At 38.1% G+C, this 21,894-nt stretch overlaps 1 protein-coding gene and 1 long non-coding RNA gene across 2 annotated transcripts; both read right to left on the bottom strand.

Annotated features, from left to right (window-relative positions):
* Window positions 1-600: 600 nt before the first annotated feature.
* On the bottom strand, window positions 601-2,428 carry LOC131021810 (ethylene-responsive transcription factor RAP2-4). Its single transcript, XM_057951098.1, has one exon. It carries the CDS (start codon window positions 1,801-1,803, stop codon window positions 817-819), a length of 987 nt encoding a protein of 328 aa, XP_057807081.1. The 5' UTR covers window positions 1,804-2,428; the 3' UTR covers window positions 601-816.
* Window positions 2,429-17,047: 14,619 nt separating this feature from the next.
* On the bottom strand, window positions 17,048-18,423 carry LOC131021809 (uncharacterized). The gene is made up of 2 exons (XR_009101077.1): window positions 18,040-18,423; window positions 17,048-17,398 (listed from the first exon to the last, which is right to left on the bottom strand). It is a non-coding gene; the product is annotated as an uncharacterized LOC131021809 (long non-coding RNA).
* Between the last annotated feature and the right edge of the window lie 3,471 nt (window positions 18,424-21,894).

Raw genomic sequence — 21,894 nt, 5'->3', positions numbered from 1 at the left:
GGTTAATGGGTTTGGTTTTTAAGTTAATTTATATTTATATGTTTGGATCAATGATATAAAGCTGTAAAACTAAATTGTGAAAAACGAATATATAGTAGTTTGGATTGATTTATTTTGATGGTTTCTGAATTGTCTTGATAATCTTGCATGAGTTTGGTACATGTTTCAACAGACACTATCTCATGCAAGCATGATATATATGTTTGGATCAATGATATAAAGCTGTAAAACTAAATTGTGAAAAACGAATATATAGTAGTTTGGATTGATTTATTTTGATGGTTTCTGAATTGTCTTGATAAATCTTGCATGAATTGTCTTGATAAATCTTGCATGAGTTTGGTACATGTTTCAACAGACACTATCTCATGCAAGCATGATATCATTGTTCTTTCATCAAAAGATATCATCTAGCAATATGTATATATCACAATCATATGCTGTTAGGTCTCCTAGAATTTTCTACACCTAGAATTTTCTAAACCATAGTGAATAATAAATTTTGATTAGTTTCACATGGATCTTGATCTTGTAGCACCCATACATGGGATTGTTTGTTGCTTCAGATTTGAGTAAGATGTTGGCAACTAAAACATGATATGATAACAGAAATAGTAGATAGATTTTATACAAACTAGGAGACAAGTACAAGGGTAGAAGAAACAGAGAGACATCTCTATGATCTAGCATGGAACCAAAAACAACCAGCAGATCATGAGTGAGAGATCCTATCTACTAAAACATCATACACTATGACTAAGCCATCTGCACATGTCTAAAAATCCACTGCAGATGCCAACAAAACAACACATTACATTACAGAGACGCCCAATCAATCTCCACAGAAGGGTACTTCTGCAGCAAGAAATTGTCGAATTCATCGTCGAACAATGGCTCCACGAAGGTCACATCCGACTCCGGCGATGAAGATGACGAAGATGTTTCATCAGAGGGAGACGGGGACGGCGATGCAGAAGATGAGGACGTTGCGGCCTCCACCTTGACATCCTCGGCCTTGGAGGTTTGAGGGTCTTGATCAGGAGCGGCACCGGATTTCCTCGAACTCCCCTGTTTCTGCTTCTGCGAATTGGCTGCGAGATTCTGGCAGATGGCCTGAAGCTTGGCGTCGACAGAGGACTGCAGAGGCTTGAAATCGCTCGAGTCCCGGCACAGCTGGTGGCGGAGGTGAGGGAAGTTGAGCCTTGCGAACTCTCCGCGAAGCTTATAGGCAGCCTTGTCGTAGGCCAAGGCGGCGTCCTCGGCGGTGTCGAAGGTGCCGAGCCAGAGACGGGTGCGGTTCTTGGGGAGTCTGATCTCAGCCACCCATTTGCCCCAGTGCCTCTGCCGAACTCCCCGGTAAAGCTTCATGGGCTTCGAGGGAGTTCCGGCTTGCTTCATCGCCACGGGCTTCGGCCCAAGAAAGCTCGAGTTGTGGTGCCGCTGCAACCGGAAATTGTGCTGCTGCTGCTGCTGCTGCTGTTGGAGGTGGAATTGAGCTTGGATTTGATAGATTTGATAAGGGGTGAGTTGATTCAAACCGACTGTGTTGCTGAGTGTTTGCTCGTTCACCATCTCGCTAAAATTCGAGAACCCTGGTGAAATAGGTTGGGTTCTTGATGGAATTGAGCCAAACCCAGCGTACACGTTGGAATCGGAGGAAGAGGTAGAGGGAGAAAGAGGAGAGAGAAAGGGATCGGAAGAAGAAGCACTTTTCATAAAAGGCTCAAGTGCTTGCATAAGCTCTTCCCTCAAGGGATCTCTAGAGAAACTGCTACAACCGTAAAAATCTAGAGCTGCCGCCATTGATAATCTGGTCGAGAAAGCTACAGATTTCGACAGAAATATATCAACAAAATTAAAGCAAGGAGAAAACGAACCTGTTTCTTATACCAAAACCAAAAAACAGGTAACTTTTCTACACAGGCAAACGATCAAACAGATGAGGGACACAAAAACAAACCCTCAAATCTTGATTAGATCAGAGAAAGAAAATTTAAAACAGTAAAAATCCAAACTTTATACTAAAAAAAAAGATCTCTATTCTGAAAATCACCTGGCTTTCAAAAACTGAATTCGCCCAAATTAAGGTTTGTTTTACCTCGTTTAAAATTTAATCAAGAAAATACAAACCCTTGAAAATCAGATCAAAAACTTTGAAAGACAGACGATGACAGAAAGGGATCCAAGAAGCGGGGAATAGTAGAAAGGGGGGGAAATTAAACGAAAATGTAAAAAATCACTCTTTTAAACTGATTGCCTCACTGATTTTTTTCTCTCTATGGAAATGGTGGTGGAGGCCGCCTTATAAAGGCGAAGAGGGCAGTGCTTTTTCACTCTCTCCCCCCCTACCCGATTAATTTTTTCTATTTTAGGGTTTTTCTCTCTCTAGCCGTAATTTTTTATTATATTTTTTTTATTTCCTCCGCGTAAAGATTCCTCATTCTATGTTCCCATCAGCGAATGGAAAGTCCACACGTGTTCTTATCTCCAAAGCGATTGGCAGCTGTAGGTGGAATTAAGATACGTGGCGATCTTCCAATGGGTGGAGGTTTGGGTGACTGGCCGTAGTCGGTCACTTTCAAGTTGGGGCAATTTCAGTTTTATTTATAAAATGTGCATGAGAGATTCTGAATTGTAGTATAACAGATGTATATTTTTTGACCGTTTGAATGGGGTGAGGTTCCGTATGTGTGGGGGTTGTATAACTCTTGTAATTTAAAAAAATATATATGTGTGTGCGCTATTAGTGCTTAACTGCGTATACACAATTTTATTTTCACAAACTCGAGGTAAATATTCTTTTTTCAAAAATAAATGGATAGTAATTTTTAATTTCAATGACTTTTCAAGAAAATATTATAAATACGAATCAAATACCAACCAAGATATTGAATAATAAGAAGCTAGAATTTCTTTTGAGTCCCCCTTGCCGGGGTTTATTAATTACAAATTAATTTAGTAATTCTGAACTTTTCCAACATTCAAGAAAATGTAGACATCATCATTTTCTTTATTTATAATAGAAAAAATCTTTTTTTCACGGTATATGATGAAAATTTTCATTTGTAATTAGTTTCACATTTTTTATTTAGGTATTTCGTTTTCATTTCATTTTTCCTCTTTTCATATAGCTCCAAAACGTGGATAGTGGGATGGGATTCCATACCTACCGCGGAGAAATCTAGACCACTGGATGTGCATCAACACACATTTTTCTTGGTTTCGTGGGCCCATTTCATTAATTTCGTAAAGCCTCTACCTCCTTTTAATCAAATTTCAAACGCGGAAACCGTATAGTAGTGTATGTAACGTTTTGAAAGTATTTCATTCAACATATCTTTTCCATGGTATAAAAATTGTGTCATAAGAATAATAATCAATTCCAAAGATTGAATAGTTGGTCGGAATATTAACATATGGTGTAATATTTCAAATTTAATCTAATTATTATATCTTGGGAATAAATATTGTAGATTAAAATACCTATAGCGGAACATTATTATCTTATGGGTAACGAGTCTGACTCTTGCTTCGGCTCGTCAATAAAAATAACGTTATTATTTTCGTTTCGTTATTATTATTATTCAAATTCAATTGTACGTTTTTATATTATTCCTTCTGTCCTGTAAAAATAGTTATAGGAGGGAGTGACACGAGTTTTAATAAAAGTGATTAAGTATATTATGTATGAAGAAATGATCCTATTATAAAAGTAGTGTTGATAATGATAATTAATTGCATTATGAGTGGAAAGGGGGTTCAATAATTTGGTAGAATATGTAAATATAAGATAACATATGGATGATAATTTATTGTGTAGTAATTTTCATAAATAAAATATAACTATTTTTTGTAGATAAAAATAAAATAAAATAAAATAATAAGACTAATTAGTTTGTTTTTTGTTATTTCAACACTTACCATATATAACAGCTACTCCATGGAACTACCAAAAATTGACTGACACACAATTAAAATTTCCTTTTTTATTTCTTATCCTTGACAAATGCCACGTAATTTTAATAGGTCTGTGTTATTGAATGATTATTAACACAGGATTAAACATCGTTTCATCTAAAAATTCGAAAAGATGATTCATCATTTCATTGTTAAATTTTGTATAACATGACATTTTAAAAAAACTTTTCTACTAATATTTTTTTAATAGAAAACAAAAAATTAGGAACATTTTCTAAAGATTACTAGAAGTGAATTTTTAAATAACCGTCCAACGAAATTTGAACAATTTCTTTTGAGCACGGGTTTTAAGAAGTTGATATTTTGTGTGTTAAGTGTGGTAGATAAAAAAATGAATATGTAAATAAAATGAAAAACTTTTTTCTTAAAAGAAAAGTGCTCAAGTTTTGTTGGGACAATTCAAAAACAAATATTTGTTCAAGCTTCGAGGGACAACTAAAAAAATTATTGTTCAAGCTTCATGAGACGAAGAGGATAAAAAAAGTTAAAATATATTTTAAAAACGTTAAAAGTTAGAACACAATATATAATTATACCTAAACATTTTTCCCAAAAAAAGTTATAGTATTTAAAAATATAGCATGTTAATTAATCTATTCTTGACGAGTAACGATCATATTCGATAGACATGTGACAATGAAGACAAACCAGATGGGCCCCGCCACTTTAAGCAGAAACTTAAATTAGTTATTACTGTCTCATCTATATAGCCTTTGTAATTAAATAAGATAACAGGATATATCCAACTTCATTATGGATCAGTTAAAATAATTCATTGGATTCAAACTCATTAATCATTGTTACTGTAGTATAACTTAAATATATAATAATTGATTTATATATTACTCCTTTCGTCCAACTTTAAATGATACAAACAAATTATGGACACTAAGATTAAGAATAAAGAAGAAATTAAGAATAAATGATTAAGAATGTAAGTAGATTAGATCATTTATTTAAAATGTGTAGAGTGCATATGCACCATTTATTAATTAAAAAGTTATTATAAATGAGACACACTAAAAAGAAAAATATGCTATTATAAGTGGGATGCATGAAATATTTAAATGCGGCACAAAATATACTTCAAAAAATTGGTCCACAAAATAAATACTTTCAGATATAACATATATCTTGACGATAACAACTCATTCAATTGATAAAGATACTTTTCTCTAATTAATATGTTTTTTTTTTTACCAAAAAGATCAGAACGTACAATATCCAGAAGCGAGCGAGGAAAAGTGGACTTCCAGATCATTACATCCCGAGAATCACAAGCAAAGTAAGCTAATAAATGCGCCAGCCATAGTTCACGACGAACATGTCATAAGTCTATAACAAAAGAACTCTTAAACGCCTTCATGCAATCAGAACGTTACTTCTCCTCATGCAACACGTGAACAACAAAAATGGAGTCAGTAAAAACCTCCACATGACCCCTATCCATCTCAATGCACAGCCCAATCCCAATCATAATCGCGCAGTGGCTGCAAATCCTACCCTTGGGCTCATAGCAGCAATCGTCACATCCCCTTGCCAAACCTTCGAGCCTTCAATACGGAGAAGACGTCATGTTTCGGTTCGAGAAATAAAATAATAAAATGTATTTTTTTTTTTTTTGATCGGTAAAATTAAAATTTTATTAAGATAAAAAGCAAGGCACCAGGGATGCCAATCAAAACAAGAAGGAAAGATTGAAACCCTTTGAGCACCACATGGTGAAAGGGATTCTCAACTCCAAAACTTTATAGACCTCATTCCAACTCCAAAGTCTACCCTTGATCTGTAAAACAAGTCTCTCAATATCCCAAATCTTTCCTTGAAAACGACTCTCATTTCTTTTTTCCCATAGTGTCCAAACCGTTCCCACCCATAACGCATTTAGCAATCTTCTTCCTTTCTTCTTTTTGGCAGCAGAGATGAAGGAAGTGTAATGATGGAGAGTACCTCTAGGATTTGCCGTTTTTATGTGTAACCATTGGAAGATTTGGTCCCACACCGCCGCAGCTTTCGGGCAATGAAGAAACAGATGTTCCGTCGTCTCCTCTCCAGCGACGCAGGCGTTGCATCCTCTCTCTTCCCAGCTAATTTGAATTTGTCGTCTTCTTAAGTTGTCACAGGTAGCCAAACGATTTCTAAGACATCTCCACGCTGTCACCTTGGCTTTGTGCGATGTTGGAGCCTCCCAAACCATAGCCATCTCAGTCGGTTGAGTTTGTTGCGCCTCACTGGAAGCCGCCACCAAATCATAAGCCGACTTTGTTGAGAATTTACCGTCCGTAGTTGCCCTCCAACTCCATCCATCAGTTAAACCTGTAGAAGGGACAAAAGCAGCAACAAGTCTCAAAAGTTCCACCACCTGTCCATTCTCTCTTTCCCTCAAATCCCTCCTCCAATTCACCGACCACACCCACTCTTCTCCTTCCCAAAACCCACTCTCTCCGACGAGGGCTTTCTTATTCGAGCACAAGTTATACAATCTCGGGAAAGAGAACTTGAGAGGTTTGTTAACAGCCCACACGTCCTCCCAGAACATTGTATTCATCCCATCCCCGAGCCTGTGTTGAAGGTGATCAATGAACCATCTATCGTCGCTTCCTCCCCCTTTCTCCACAATTTTCGCCCACCACCCCAACTGCCCACTTCTTCCCACCATCGAGCAATCCCCCTCTTCGCCCCAGACAAGTTCCCCATAAATCGATTTGATCACTCTCGCCCACAAAGCTCCCCCATCCACCAAAAATCTCCAAAGCCATTTAATTAACAGAACATGATTAAACAATTCCACATCCCGAAACCCAAGACCTCCTATTTTCTTATTGGAACACAAGGAGCTCCATTTAAACCAGGTGATTCTTCTCGACTGAGAGTCTCCACCCCACAGAAATCTGGAGAACAAGGAATTGAGGTTCTTGAGCACAGTCTTGGGAATGAAAGCGTAGGCCAGTTGATATACCGGAATAGATTGAAGCACCGCTTTGACAAGAGTGATCCTCCCTGCCAACGAGAGAGGTCTTTTTCTCCAGCTTGCAATTTTGTTTGAGACTTTATCCACCAAGAACTTCCAGTCGCTAACACCATTGCTTCGGCCTCCAATTTTGGTTCCCAAGTAAAGACACGGGAAGTAACCAATCTTGCAATGGAGAAACGAAGCCCATGTCCTCTCGACTGACACATTCACTCCCACCGTCATCAGGCTGCTCTTCGCGAAGTTGACAGCAAGACCCGAGACAAAATGAAAGAGAAGCAACAGACTTTTCAGTGATTCCACATTACGCTCATCAGCCTCTAAAATAAAGATGGTGTCATCCGCGTACTGGAGGTGTGTAATCGGCACTTCATCCTTACCAATCTTAACAGGAAACAATAACTGTCGTTCCACTGCTCTCTCAACAAGCGCATTCAACCCTTCCGCAACAATGAGGAATAAGAAGGGAGACATCGGGTCACCCTGTCTCAAGCCTCTCTCCATTTTGAAATCTCCCATTGATGACCCATTAACAAGGACACTTGCCGTGGCTGACTGAAGACACCCTTGAATCCATTTCCTCCAAATCCCATCGAAGTTCATTCTATCCAGCAAAGTATCCAAAAAATCCCATTGAACTGAGTCGAAAGCTTTGGCAAAGTCAATCTTAAAGAATATCCGGCTTCGTCGCTTCTTTTTTGACTCAACAACAACTTCATTCAAAATGACCGCACCATCGAGAATGAACCGCCCTTTAACGAAAGCGCTTTGATTATCAGAGATGATCGACCCCATCACCTTCGTCAGTCTCCCCGCCAAGATCTTTGCAATGATTTTATACAAGCTGGTAATGAGAGAGATTGGACGAAATTCGTTCAACGAATCAGCCCCTTCTTTCTTCGGTATTAAAACGATGAAAGAAGCATTACCTCCTTTAGGAATTTTACTGTTCGCGTGGAAGTCCTTCAAGACCTGGAGGATATCCTCCTTAACCACATGCCAAGCCGATCTCCAAAATGAAAAGTTAAAGCCATCAGGTCCTGGACTCTTATCGCCAGAGCAGCTCCAGACCGCTTCTTTACCTTCTTCGGGTTCAAAACCTCTAATCAGCCAATTTCTCTCCTCATCAGAGATTTTCCTTCTCACAAAGTCAATGGGAATAACAGGCATCTGTCTATCTTTCCGCTTGAAAAAGGTTTCAAAATGATTTCTCACCCTAGCTTTTACCTCTTCCGGTTTGGAGATCCATGAGTTATCAAAGATCAGTCCGCCTATGTCATTCTTCAACCGCCTCCCTTTAATCGCCTTATGGAAGAAGCCAGAATTCACATCTCTCTCCTTAAGCCATTTCAGTTTAGCCTTCTGTTGTAAAGTCATCTGCTTATGCTTCATCTGAAGGGAAATGAGAGCTTGGAGCTCATTTCTCCTGATAACATCCACTTCGCCTAAACAACTCTGCTCGTCAAGCTCATCTTTCTGTTGTAACTCCTTCTTTAATTCGTGAATTTTAGAATCAATCTCACCAAAGGATGTACGATTCCAAACTTTTAAAGCCTCGCGAAGTTTCTTCAATTTCTCCTTAACCACGAAAAAGCTCCATCCCTGACAGTCAGTCCCCGTCCACACTTTCTTTACAACATCTTCAAAGTCCGGGTGATTCGTCCAAGCATTTAGGAACCTAAAAGGTCTTGGTCCCCAATCCTCCGTTCTAGTAGTGAGAACAATTGGGCAGTGATCCGAGATCGAACGCTGAAGACCGCGTGCAGAACTTCCTTCCCAAGTAAGCATCCAAGTTTCGTTAACAAGGAAACGATCGATCTTGCTCTTGCATTTGCCATTGGGCTTGTACCAAGTGTACTTTCGACCTTGTGTATGAATTTCCTTCAGATCGTTCCCCCTAATAAAATCCTCGAAAAACCTCGCATCCGACGCTCGAAACGTCTCCCCGCTGCCCACCCTCTCTTCTCTTCTCCTGACTGCGTTAAAATCTCCCAAAATACACACACTTCGATCCGCATTCTGTTCAACAATAGAACCAATTGCATCCCAGAGAATCCTCTTTTCCTTTGATTCAGTTGGCGCATAAACATTGATAATGCAACACAAGAGACCGTCCTCCTTGTACCTACCGTTAACAACCAAGGCCCCCGGTAAATCCCAAGAACTAGATGCTTCGAACACCTCCCTATTCCATAAACACGCAATTCCCCCAGCTCTCCCGTCAGAGTTCCTGATTGCCTTATCTGTGTTTTTAAACCCCCACCAAGAATTACAAAAAACATCACTAAAAGTCTCCATTTTTGTCTCTTGTAAACAACAAATATCAATGTTATGCCCTCTTACAAGTTCCATAACATCTCGCTGTTTCGCAATACTCCCCAAGCCCCTAATGTTGTATGACAGTAAATTCATGGACAATTCATCTGACTCCCAACATTATTGAAGGAAAGGAAGTTACCTTGCATCTCGATTTGGCGGACAATCACCTCTTCTTCAGTCTGACTTGAAAGACCTAACTTCTTCCCAAAGTCCCAGATTTTCTAACCTGAAATTCCCCCCTCCTCTGTCAAAAGCAACCCTTTTTGTCTCTCCCCAATGTCTTCCTCCTCTGCGGCCTCCTCCTCTCTCCCATTTAGTGGTTCTATTTCAGAGATGAAACGCCCCCAATTCTCCTTCTCCCTCGCTCTATTATTCTTTTTCCCTTTACCTTTTTTTCCTTTTGTGCATCGGTGATCAGCCCTTTTGTTATTGGAAGGCAGCCTAACTTCCCCTGCTTGGGAGCCCGAAGAATCATCCTTTTCGGTCCTAGACACTCCCTCAGAATGGTTGTTTTCTTCTACAAAAACATTCACGTCGAGACTTTCACTGTTATCTTCCGGATCATCAATACCCCCTTGTAGAAGAATGGGTTCCTTTTCTCTCTTTTTTCTCTCAGCAGGAACCGTGGGCAAGGAAATAGGTACCTCGCAAAGAGTGGCCTGCTCGGCCCTGCAAGAAGACTGGCTTAAAACTGCGGCAGTAATCGCATTCAAAAGCAGTCTCGAGCCTCCCAACGTTGTCTCCTCATGATTGGTAACCTCGACTGACGGATCTGCGGCGGTTTGTTGCGAAGGAATCGGAGAGTTCGATTCTTGGAGAACTGAGACGTCTTGCGAAGGAATCGAAGAGTTCAATTCTTGGAGAACCGAAACGTCTCCATCTTCCACACCGATGTCATCCATCATTCCAATGGTAGCGATAGCCTGATCCATGGATTCCACTCCATCCGACCATCCTGGATCCGATTCCGATTCCGACTCGTCTAAATCCAGTTCTCCGAACAAGGACGAGAGTGGGTTATCCTGAATTTCTTCAATGCGAAGTGTGAAACTAGCTCCATCAATGCAGCACTCCACTACTTGCTCAATGGATTTGAGACCTGTAGAGATTTGGATCAAAGCTTCGTCCAATTTCTCTCTTTCTTTCGTGAGTTCGTGAATTTTCAAAACCCGCCCAAATTTTGCCGTCACCAAATCAAAGAAACGAGAGTTCCATGCATGAAGCGGGATCCCAATCCATTTAGTCCAAATAGATCGCTGCTGGTGAACATCCACGAAGTTCCATTTCCTCTTCCAAAGAAACCAGAAGTCACTCCATTCATCTAACTCCGTGAGAACTTCTTGTGTTGGTAGTTCGCAAATACTTCGGATGAGCACCAAACTTCCCCCCATCGTCGAAACTTTCAGTTTCCCGGCACATTCGCTGTTGATTTCTTCTTTGATTTCATCCCAGGAGAAATCATCTTTGATGAAACCTGTGAATGTTCCTTCAAGCCACTTTGAATCCTCCTCCGAAGTTTTGAATTGTAGCTTTTCTCTTGTGCTGGGTTCTCCTTCACAGACTCCAGTGAGAACTTCTTTAAAGGAAACTCCCGGCTTCTTCTTTGCAGAATCCAAAAAATGGAAGTAGTATTCCGGTTTCTTTCCAATATCTCTTTTGGCGTCGAACCCCTTTTTTTCTTCATCCCTCACCACCCTCTCAAACCTTGGTTTAAAAACTCTAATTTTGTAGCTTCCAATCCAAAGTTGATTCAACTGTTGAAGCAAACCTTCTGTATCCTCGACACCTTCGAATCGGACAAAGCCAAAAGGCTTCCCTTTTTTATCTCTCTTATTGGGACAGAAAATGTCAGTCGGAACGCGGACGGCACCAAACTTCCTTCTTAAGAAATCAAAGCTGCAATGTTCGGGGATGTTGTTGAAGAAGAAGGTGACTCTCTGTGATCTCGGAGGAGGTTTAACCTCTCCAGTGGATCGACCAGCTCCAGTCCTCCAAGTCTTCGGCTGTCTATGAAAATTATTGCTCCGTTGATACATCTCATTGCCTTCTGCTCTGGTCCTCTCGTGCCCCCTTCTCCTCACCACCCTCCAAACCTCCTCACGACTCATGCTCTCCGGTCAAAGAAATAGAAAAAACTCTCAACCAAGCAACTTCAAGTTACTCCACAATTAATTCAACTCAACAGCCACTGGTCAGTTGTAAAACATTCAAGGTAATCCACTATTGCAAATATCCATTCCAGTAAGCATTCATATCCAAGGAATCCGTAAACTGTCTCTATTCAAAGTGTTGTGAAATCCAAATCCCAAACTCCAAACCAAACGCCATTTTCATAGTATAGAAGAGACTACGATAAGGATGAAGGACGGCACAACGACAGAGCTTTCAACCATTACTAGATAGCTTACATTGGCGTCGGAACTCGGCCGAGAGAGACTGCAGGCGTTGAGATAGGTGGCTGGTTGGCGAGATTCAGAGCATAGTGTCGTGACTACCGGTATTGACCGATCTTGCACAGAGGTGCGGCTCCGGTGGCTGCGACTGCAGCAACGACTCTGTCTCCTAAGCGTCGGAGGTCTGCTGGGAGCCGATCTGTTGGGTGGCGGAGGAGCGGCGCCGATCGATCTGCTGGGTGGCGGAGGAAAGGCGCCGGCTGCTGCCTCAAATCTGCACGACTGCAGATCTGCTGGAAGCCGAAAGGTGGATGGCGGCAGAACTCTGCAGGGAGATAACCGATCTGGTGGATGGCGGAGGAACGGCGCCGATCTGCTGCTTGGAGCCGATCTGCTGGGTGGCGGAGGAGCGGCGCCGATCGATCTGCTGGGTAGCTTTTGAGGTGATATTAATGGCGGTGCAAAACAAGAAATGACATGCTTAGATCAGGACTAGTGAACACGTCGAGCACTATCTGCACGGGAGCAGCCGATCTGCCGTCCCTCGCCAACTACAGAGCAACAGCACCGGCGTTCACTCCGGGCAGCAGTGGCTTTTGCATAAAATCACGATATTGCAAACTTTTTATTTATAAAATAATAAAATGTATTGTTACATACTTAAAGTAAATATACATTTAATTTGCCATATCTATTTAAAATTTATGTGACACAGAGCATTTTATTTAGGTGTTAAACTTAGATGATTTTTTTTTTCTTGAAATTTGGATTTATATCTGTTATTGAATTAGATGTGTCATTTATACATATGCTACGTCAAGAAATTAAGAAATTGAAATTATGTTTTTTTTTTTTTACTTAGAGGAGGAGACCTCACTGTCCATAAACAGAAGTCTTGTTGTCCTCTTAGGACAAATTAAAATTATGTTACATAACTGCGTCAAAATATTATGCGGAGTTTCCAATTTAACATCATGGGATCCTGAATATTCCACGTAATATTTTCCATGCCTATCCAGTTATCCTCCGGTTCTTTACCATTGATTGCTTTTGCCTCAAAATATGGAGTATCATTTTTGTTTCCTTGGAGTTATTTTTGTTATTATTATTATTATTATTATTATTATTATTATTATTATTATTATTATTATTATTATTATTATTATTATTATTATTATTATTAAATAAGTATCTACACTACATGCAGATATGACCTCTATACCATATAATGTAGGACAATACTATGCCGCCATGAGGCGAGATTGAACCAAGCAATGGAGAGTATTTGGATACGAAACTTTGCCACTTGAGCAAGGTTTCATTAGAAAAAAAAAATTAAACAATAAATATTATAACAAAAGGAATTTGATTTGATATTCTCTGAAATAGAGTCATCAAGAAGGTTTCATAGATTCCGAGCTCTAAACACGAATTCCTCGGTTTCCTGGGCTCCGAAGTCAAGAATTGGATGAGTTTCTTTTTGTGGTTCAACTGCAAAGTGGCTATACGAGTTAGGTCCATGAACAGCTTGGAGGTTAGACGGCAAAGTCGCAGTGAAAGCCTTCTTTCTTCATCGGGGACGGAAGACACAGTAGCTTTAGAATGAGAGAAAAAAGCAAGTGATCAAGCCGAATTCAAAGTTGTTTGGATTGAAAAGGTTTGGAGCAACTCAAACGAGGAAAGCGAAAAGCATCTGATTTGAGAGATAAAGTAAGATTGATAAATAATTTAATTTAATCAAGTATTATTTGATTTATATGATTTGATACATGATGAATAATTTGATGCGTACTCTAATAATTCAATTGGATAAGTATTTATCAACTCAAAATTTAATAACTTATTTAATTATTCTCAAATTTTATTAATTTTATTTATTTGGTAACATAAACGTACTCCTAGAAAACCAAATGGGATCCTCTGTCCCAAAATATAGTGTGTACCACGTGTACCACTCTTCATTTCTTTATATTTATAAATTATTTTTTATTTCATTTTAATTTATTATGCTTTTATATATTATAAAGATAATTAACAAGGGTTCACTCATCCATTTAGGGTTTATAATTATTTTTTTATATTTATCTGAATTAATAATAGATTATTTGGGTTCATTAATTCAAAGTTAGGGTATATAATTTTTTAAATTTTAATTTTTCAATGATAAATACTAATTAGAGTTTATAATAATATAATAATTTTTATTTTTATAAAAAATAATTTATAAAATAAAGAAATGAAGAGTGGTATACGTGGTACACACAATATTGTGGGACAGAGGATCCCATCTGCTAGAAAACTTACATCCACCGAGTAATTAGCTGGAAATTGCATTGAATGATTTGAATTAATTTGACATCACGTTAGGCAAAAAAGTCAAATTTGTGAGGAAGACGTGAGAGGAATAATAATGAAAAATAGTTGAAAGTTGATAATGAAGGTGTAGAAGACAATCCCACGTCAATTACGGCGGCGCCAGTGAGTTCTATTACATTGATTGATGATATAACTAAATTATTTGGAGCCATTTCCACTCGATCGATCAATGAACTTTTTTTTATCAATAGACTTTTTGAAAGGCCAATTTCGAGTCTCTCGTGGAAAATAAGTTATACAAAAAAAATGATGCATCTATAATTCAGTGAGACACTTTCTCGTGCAATCGGTTGTACCGTGCCATTGATTTTTAAATAACACTACTTTAATATACAAATGATATTTAAAGATCTCTAAATATCATTTGTATGTTGAAATAGTGTCATTCAAAAATATTCAAATGTCATTTCTTCAATGAAGTAGTGTCATTTTAAAAACCAGTTGCGCATGAGTATTTGTGTAATTTAATTCAATTATTTATGTGTAGTAAAATAGCAAACGTATTGTTGTAGAGTAAGTTAATGCGTGGCGTGACGTGTGTAAATGAACTTTCAAAATCAAACCCATAACCCATAGTCTAAAATAAAGAGAGTTATTTTTAATTATGGATGTTAGACCATAGAGCTCGTCCTATACCCAGGGGTAGAAGTTTGAAGTTTCACACTCATATTCAAATTTGGGTTTATGCGTTAACACAGGGATAACTCAAAAAAACAAAACAAAATAATTAATAATTGTATTTGAAGAGATTAAGAGGTGTTTGACTAAGCTTATAAACTTCTTTAAAGTATTTGGCAAAATAAGCTTCTAAAGAGCTTGTAAGCTGTAACAATAAGTTCTAATAGCTTATAAGTTGTAACAATAAATAAGTTCTAATAGTTGTCCAAAAAATAAGTTCATCCACCCTATTATTTTCTCATTAGCTTATAAGCAACACTCATTTTACAAAAATAATACAACGATGATTTTTTATTTTCATTATATATCATTCTAATTTCACATCTCTTTGATTTTCTCTCTCTAATATAAAGGTTTTTTAGGAATGAGATTAAGTGTACCACACTTTATGTCCCACTTTGTGTCTCACTTTCAATTTTGTTTAATTTCTTAATACTTTATGTCCCACTTTCAATTTAGTTTAATTTTGTGATTATTAACTAGGGTTAATTTATTCCATCAATTTATGGTATATAACTATTTTTTATAATTTAATTTAGCTTTTATTAGTTAATAATAGGTTGATAAATTCAAAGTCATGGTATATACTTTTAAAAAAATTTATTTTTTAAAAATAAAAATATTTTTTTATAAAAAATATTTTTAAAAAAATAAATATAAGCATGGGACACAGTGGTACACATAAGATTGTGGGACACTGGATCTCATTCCGATTTTTTATCTCTAACTTAAAATTCTCTATTTGACTTATAAGCTCAATTATCCAATCACTTTGACAACTTATAAGTTCTTAAGAAACTCCATCTTTTTTTTTTATCAGGAAAAGATTTTATATTAAAATAAACTTGGTACCAGAGGTGCCCAACACATTACACAATAAGAGACGCAATGTCACTTGAACACCAGGAGGAGGAACTTGGCTCCACATCTAACAATTTAAAGATTTTGTTCCAACTCCACTATAGCTTTAATCTCAAGTATCAATTTCTTAGTCTCCCACGCCTTACCTTCAAATCTACTGTCGTTGCGCCTCTTCCACGGTTGCCAACAAGTACACATCTAGAGTGCCGTTAAAAATTATTGGCTCTTCTTCCTCATGCCTAAGTTTGTGAAGGAGTCAAAGTGAGAAGTGATGTATTGTGGCCGCACCGTGGGCATCCCTAGCCACCTCTAAATTTCATCCCACACCATCCCAGTCTTCGGGCACAAGAGAAACAAATGGTTGATCGACTCATTATGATGAAAACATGCATTGCACATTGCATCCACCTCATCCAAAGGAATGCTTCTCTTCTTAAGGTTGTCGCACGTCGGCATTCTATTCCTCAGGATCCGCCAAGCTGTAACTCTCACCTTTTGGGGAGCGGGTGTTTCCCAGATTTTCGCCAACATCTTCTTAACGGTTGATGGCGTCGCACTCCGGTTCCTAGTTGCCGCGATGCATGCATACGCTGATTTTGTTGAAAACTTCCCATCTCTGGCCGCCTTCCAAGTCCATCCATCTTTATTACCTGTATTTGGCACCACACTAGAAATGGCAGATAGAAGATCGTTAGAGATCGCGCTCTCCCTATCGAAGAGGGCTCTCCTCCATTTCAAATCCCACACCCAACCTCTATTCACCCACTTCCCACAGTCACTGATGAGGGCCTCCTTATTGAAGAAACTCCATTTTATAAGCTCTTGAAACTTCTAATTACTCCAAAAACTTATAAGTTCTTAAAATAAATTTAGCCAAACACCCTCTAAATTACATTACATTTAATTCAATTTTTGACTGGCCTGACAATTTGGCAGTTCTATTCTATCCATAGGTGCTTTTTGAATAGATTTAGTTTTATTTGTATTAGTATTAGTCCCACACCACACAAGGTTAAATTGACAGCCTGGAGATGTTTGCAAAGTAGATTACCAACCTGCCATAACCTTCTCAAGAGACACGTCGACATTCCGGTCGAAGAAGCAAGCTGCAATGCATGTATTTTGAGAGAGGAGACCTCGGATCACCTCTTTATCTCATGGGCAAAAACTGAGCAAATTTGGGATGATATCCAACGATGGATTGGCTTCACTACGGCTAGACCAAGAGGCGTGGCACATCATTTCATTTCTTTCTGTCATCAAGGTAGAGGTAAGAGAAGCCGCAAAATCCTTAAAGCTTTGTGGATGTGTGTTATTTGGCTCATCTGGAAAAAAAGAAACGAGAGCAGATTCGAAGATAAATTTTGGGACGTCAAAAACCTTGTTCTGGAAGCTAAAGTCAGATTATGGAGCTGGCTTTCTTCGTTTAAAGTGTTGAAAGATGGGTTTTGCCTCGAGCTCTGGTGTTCTCCGGATTTCTCTCTGGCCTCCTGCTTATCTGCTTAGTTTTTGCTCGGTTGTTTTCGGCCCACACTGTTCTGGCGTGACAAGGTTTGGGGCGCTGTTCTTGTCTCTGTTCCGACCAGTTTTTCTCATGAGCCTTGGTGCAGTGAGTCGACTCTTGCTGAGATTTTGTTGTGTCTTGGGGTTTGGATGTCGTCTTTCATCTCTCCGTCTGGCTTTGGTTCTCTTTATTTTTTCTCTTTGCTTGTTTTGGGGTGGCTGTTGGGTTCAGTCCGTGCTCCCATTTTCTGTTTTCTGCTTTCTTGTTCCTGTTCTTCTCTTTGTGGTACCTCTGGTGCCATTTTGATTTAATGCAACTCTTTTTTTCCGATAAAAAAAAAGTATTAGTCCCACAAAGGCATTACGTGTAATGAATTAAGTCTAAAATGCGCTTCTTGGATCTTTTGAAATACAACAAGGAGTTTACGAGGGTTTAGCATATTGTGATGTCAATAGAAACACATGCTCTGTCTATCGAGAAAAATCAAATAAAAGAAGACACCATATTATTTGAATAAAAAAATTACGTTAATTATAACAAAATACTCCATTCGTTCACAAAAAAATAGTTCTTTTTTTTTTTGATCGGGCAAAGTCATGTTAGATGTTAGTAATTAGTTCCTCATCCACTCCAAGAACCACCTTATCTCTCCATTCACCAAAATCCATCAAAAAAATAGTTCTAGAAGGAGACAACACAACTTTTAATAAAAATAATTAGTATATTGTAAATTGAGAAATGATCCTATTTAAAAAGTAGTGTTAATAACTATAATTAATTATATTGTGAGTGGAGAAAATGATCCATCATGTGATAAACTTTGCCAAAAATAAAAAATGAACTAATTTTTACGAACGTCTCAAAATAACAAAAATAGACTATTTTTTATGAACAGAGGGTGTGAAATTTATTTCTCCAAACTGAAAAACCACAACAATTGCCACTCAAACAACACTTACTTCCGCGTTCATCGAAGAGCCAGCATCTATGTCTACCCTTTCATAAGATATTTAAAGAGAACTATTTTTTCTTTTGAAAAATGAAAATAATGAGAAGAAAATTTATTGAAGGTTCAATAATTGAGGGAGAAAGTCAAAAGTTGGAACGGGATTAGGAAATTAAAAGAATGGCGCATGCGTCGGATCGTAAGTTGCGTGAGAGCGAAGCCGGTAAAAGTAGGGCCCACTTTGACGTGGAGCTCACTTATACGCCAAGCAACGGTGGGGCCTTCGCCGTCATTCTACTTGCATGCTTTGCTCATTACCAAGATTTTCTTTTTGTGCGTTTCAGAAAATATAGATTTTCTTTTTGTTTCCTTCTGTGATTTTGATTTCAAGTGCATCTTCTAAGAATTTCTAGAATTGTAATTTTAAATTCGATATTCAAACCCAAAGTGTTGAAATAATCACATTTAATAATGTCTTAATAGGTAAAAATATTATATTCATTAAATTGTATGTTAAAAATACCCTACTTTATAAATTTAACACATTTTATGCTCAAATTTAAGTGAAGAATCTATTTCACTCTTTGATGTTGATGAGTTTGCTTGATTTTTTGTGAAAATCTTACACATTTGACTGATTTGACAACTATCAGTCAATAGTACATATGTTCGGTGGGTGGCTAGATCATGCGGCCAGTCGGACTAGATCATGTGTCCGACCAGTAAAATCATGTGTCCGCCCGACCGGCCGCATGATCTAGCCACCCACCAAATATATGTACTCTTGACTGATAGTTGTCAAATCGTTGATTGATAGCTGTCAAATCTGTCAAATTTATAAGGCTTTCACAAAAAAACCAAGCAAATTCATCAACATCAAGGATATTTAAAGAATATGGCATAGAAAGCTTATGTTTATAAAAGATGACATTTTCATATATAACTTAAGGAATAAGACATTTTAAATTTTCACTCTTTAATAATAGTCCCTCCGTCCAATAAGAATGTACATCACTTTTGATGATACAAATTTTACTCCCTCCGTCCCAATGAAAGCGGTGCGTATTCATTTTTGAGCCGTCCCAACGAAAGTGGTGCATTTTCTTTTTTGGTAATAATTTTATACTACAAATAAAGTGGCCCCACACACCTTTACACACTTTTACACTATAATATTATTCTCCTTAAATCTCATGCCGAAAAGAAGCGCACCGCTTTCGTTGGGACGGAGGGAGTAATAAAATATAAGATAAGTGTATTAAAAGTTGAAAAAATAATTCACTTTATTATAAATAAGAGTACGAAATAAGAAGTTAGTGCTAGAGTAGTATCTAAAAATGACAAATGCACACTCTTGTGGAACGTTCGAAAATAAAAATAAGGGTACACTCTTATGAGACGGATAGAGTATATTTTATTTTATTAAAAACATTAAATTTGGGTAAAGGATCTTGTAACTTTTTTAGATATAAAATATATACTATTATATCATGAAATTAGATATATATTACAAAAAAGGATAAAAACTTTTTACTATATAATAACGAGGTTCATGGCTCAAACTCCATCGTATCACCCCCTTTCCTAAGTAACTAAGCTACGATACTAATTATGCAAAAACAAAATACTCGGAGGGATCTGTCCTTACGATAGTGAGCGGCCTGACTGCTGCATGTTATCTCAATTAGAAATATCATATTCTCTAAAAAGAATATTAGAAATATCATAAATATGTATTCTACTTAGAAAAACAAGAAAAGGAAAAAGAAAGGATAACAAACCTCCTCCCCAACTTGTATAATTATATATCTATTTCAGTTCAAAAACATGTACTAACCCTCCCTCGATCAGTACTATATATATGTTCAGAAAAAAAATCTAATAAGTAAATGTGACAATTATTTCAAATAAAATTAATAATTAAAACTGAAATTGTAAAGTAAATTGACGAAGAAATTGCGATGAACACAAAAGATTTACGTGGTTCGGGCTGAAACCCTACATCCACGGGACCAAGAAAGGGAGCTTCTACTATTGATTCGCGAACTGAGAATTTTACAAGGTGTTACAAGTGTTGACTGGTGTTTTTACATTAGACACCCAATTGCTCATTATATAGCAAGCTTTGAAAATAACGAGCTGTAAACAACCATCAAAGAAACCGTTATGCAAAACAGTTAGCTCTGCAAAAGAAACTTTGACTCTGTCTCTGGAGTGTTGACGCTGCCTTGGCAACTCTGACTCTGATATGCCTCGGCTCTGACTCTGGCATCAGCGCGACCTCTCTGCTCTGCCAGCGGCGCGATCTCTCTGCTCTGGCAGAAGACCGATTCCTCTGACGAACCGATTCCTCTGGCGAACCGATTCCTCTGGTCTGCCAGCAGCGAATCCTCTGACGAACCGATTCCTCTGGCGTACCGATTCCTCTGGTCTGCCAGCAGCGAATCCTCTGACGAACCGATTCCTCTGGCGTACCGATTCTTCTGGTCTGCCAGCAGCGAATCCTCTGCTCTGGCAGCAGCGATTCCTCTGCTCTGGCAACTTCACCAGAGTAAACTTTACAACTCCAGAGTATACAAACTAGATTATAAGCTTACGAAATCATAGACAACAAATCTCCACCTGATTTCTAAGCTAATAATCGACAACAATAACAAAGGCTCCAGTTCTTTCTCCGAAACATTTTAATTCTATATCAAACTTCAAATCAGCAGCCAACTTAAGACAATGCTCAAACTTAGCAGTAGGCAAAGCCTTAGTCAGCGCATCAGCTGCATTCTCCTCTGTCCCAACTTTTTCCATCTTCACCAGTCCTTGATCAACTATATCCCTTATGAAATGCATTCTGACATCTATGTGCTTAGATCTCTCATGAAAAGTTTGATGTTTCATAAGATACAAAGCACTCTGACTGTCACACTTCAAAGTTACAGAACTTTCCTCAATACCAAAATCGTGCACTAATCCTTTGAGCCACACAGCTTCCTTGACAGCTTCGGTTGCAGCCATGTACTCTGCTTCAGTGGTTGATAATGCAACTACAGATTGTAGTGAAGATTTCCAACTAACAGCTGATCCAAAGAGTGTGAAAATGTAACGTGACTGAGATCTCCTGTTGTCTGTGTTAGCAGCATAGTCAGAGTCAGTGTATCCCATCAAGAAAGGCTTGCTGATGTCTTCCTTCCTCTGGAACAAAACAGCTCTGTCTGCACTGCCCTTTAAGTACCTCAGCACCTTCTTGAGAGCTTCCCAATGCTCTCTACCAGGATCCACCATATACCTGCTCATAACACTTATAGCTTGTGCAATGTCTGGCCTAGTGCAGACCATTGTGTACATCAAGCTTCCCACTAAATTTGAGTAAGGTATATTTATCATTTGGTGTCTCTCTGTGTCATTCTTTGGTTTCTATTTATTTTAGAGTTGCAGATGAACAGCTAGGGGCACTGTAACAGCCTTTGATTCATGCATATTGAATTTCCTTAACATCTTCAATATGTAATCTTTTTGACATAACCATAGCTTTCCAGCCTTCCTGTCTCTCACGATATCCATCCCAAGAATCCTTTTGGCTGCACCAAGATCTTTCATTTCAAACTCTTGATTCAAACCATCTTTGATTACCTTGATTTCAGCCTTATCTTTGCTAGCTATTAACATGTCATCTACATATAGCAGCAAATATGCAACAGTAACTTCATTCATTTTCTTCAAATAAACGCAGCTATCATATGCAGACTTTGTGAATCCCATCAACTCCATATGCTCATCAAACCTTTTGTACCATTGCCTTGAACTCTGTTTGAGACCATATAAGCTTTTCTGAAGTAAACACACATTGTTGCTTGTCTTTGGATGTACAAACCCC

This window comes from Salvia miltiorrhiza, chromosome 4 (genome assembly GCF_028751815.1).
Source record: "Salvia miltiorrhiza cultivar Shanhuang (shh) chromosome 4, IMPLAD_Smil_shh, whole genome shotgun sequence".
Lineage (NCBI taxonomy): Eukaryota > Viridiplantae > Streptophyta > Magnoliopsida > Lamiales > Lamiaceae > Salvia > Salvia miltiorrhiza.
The sequence above is the reverse complement of the archived record's forward strand: the minus strand, read 5'-3'. Positions and strand labels throughout refer to the sequence as shown.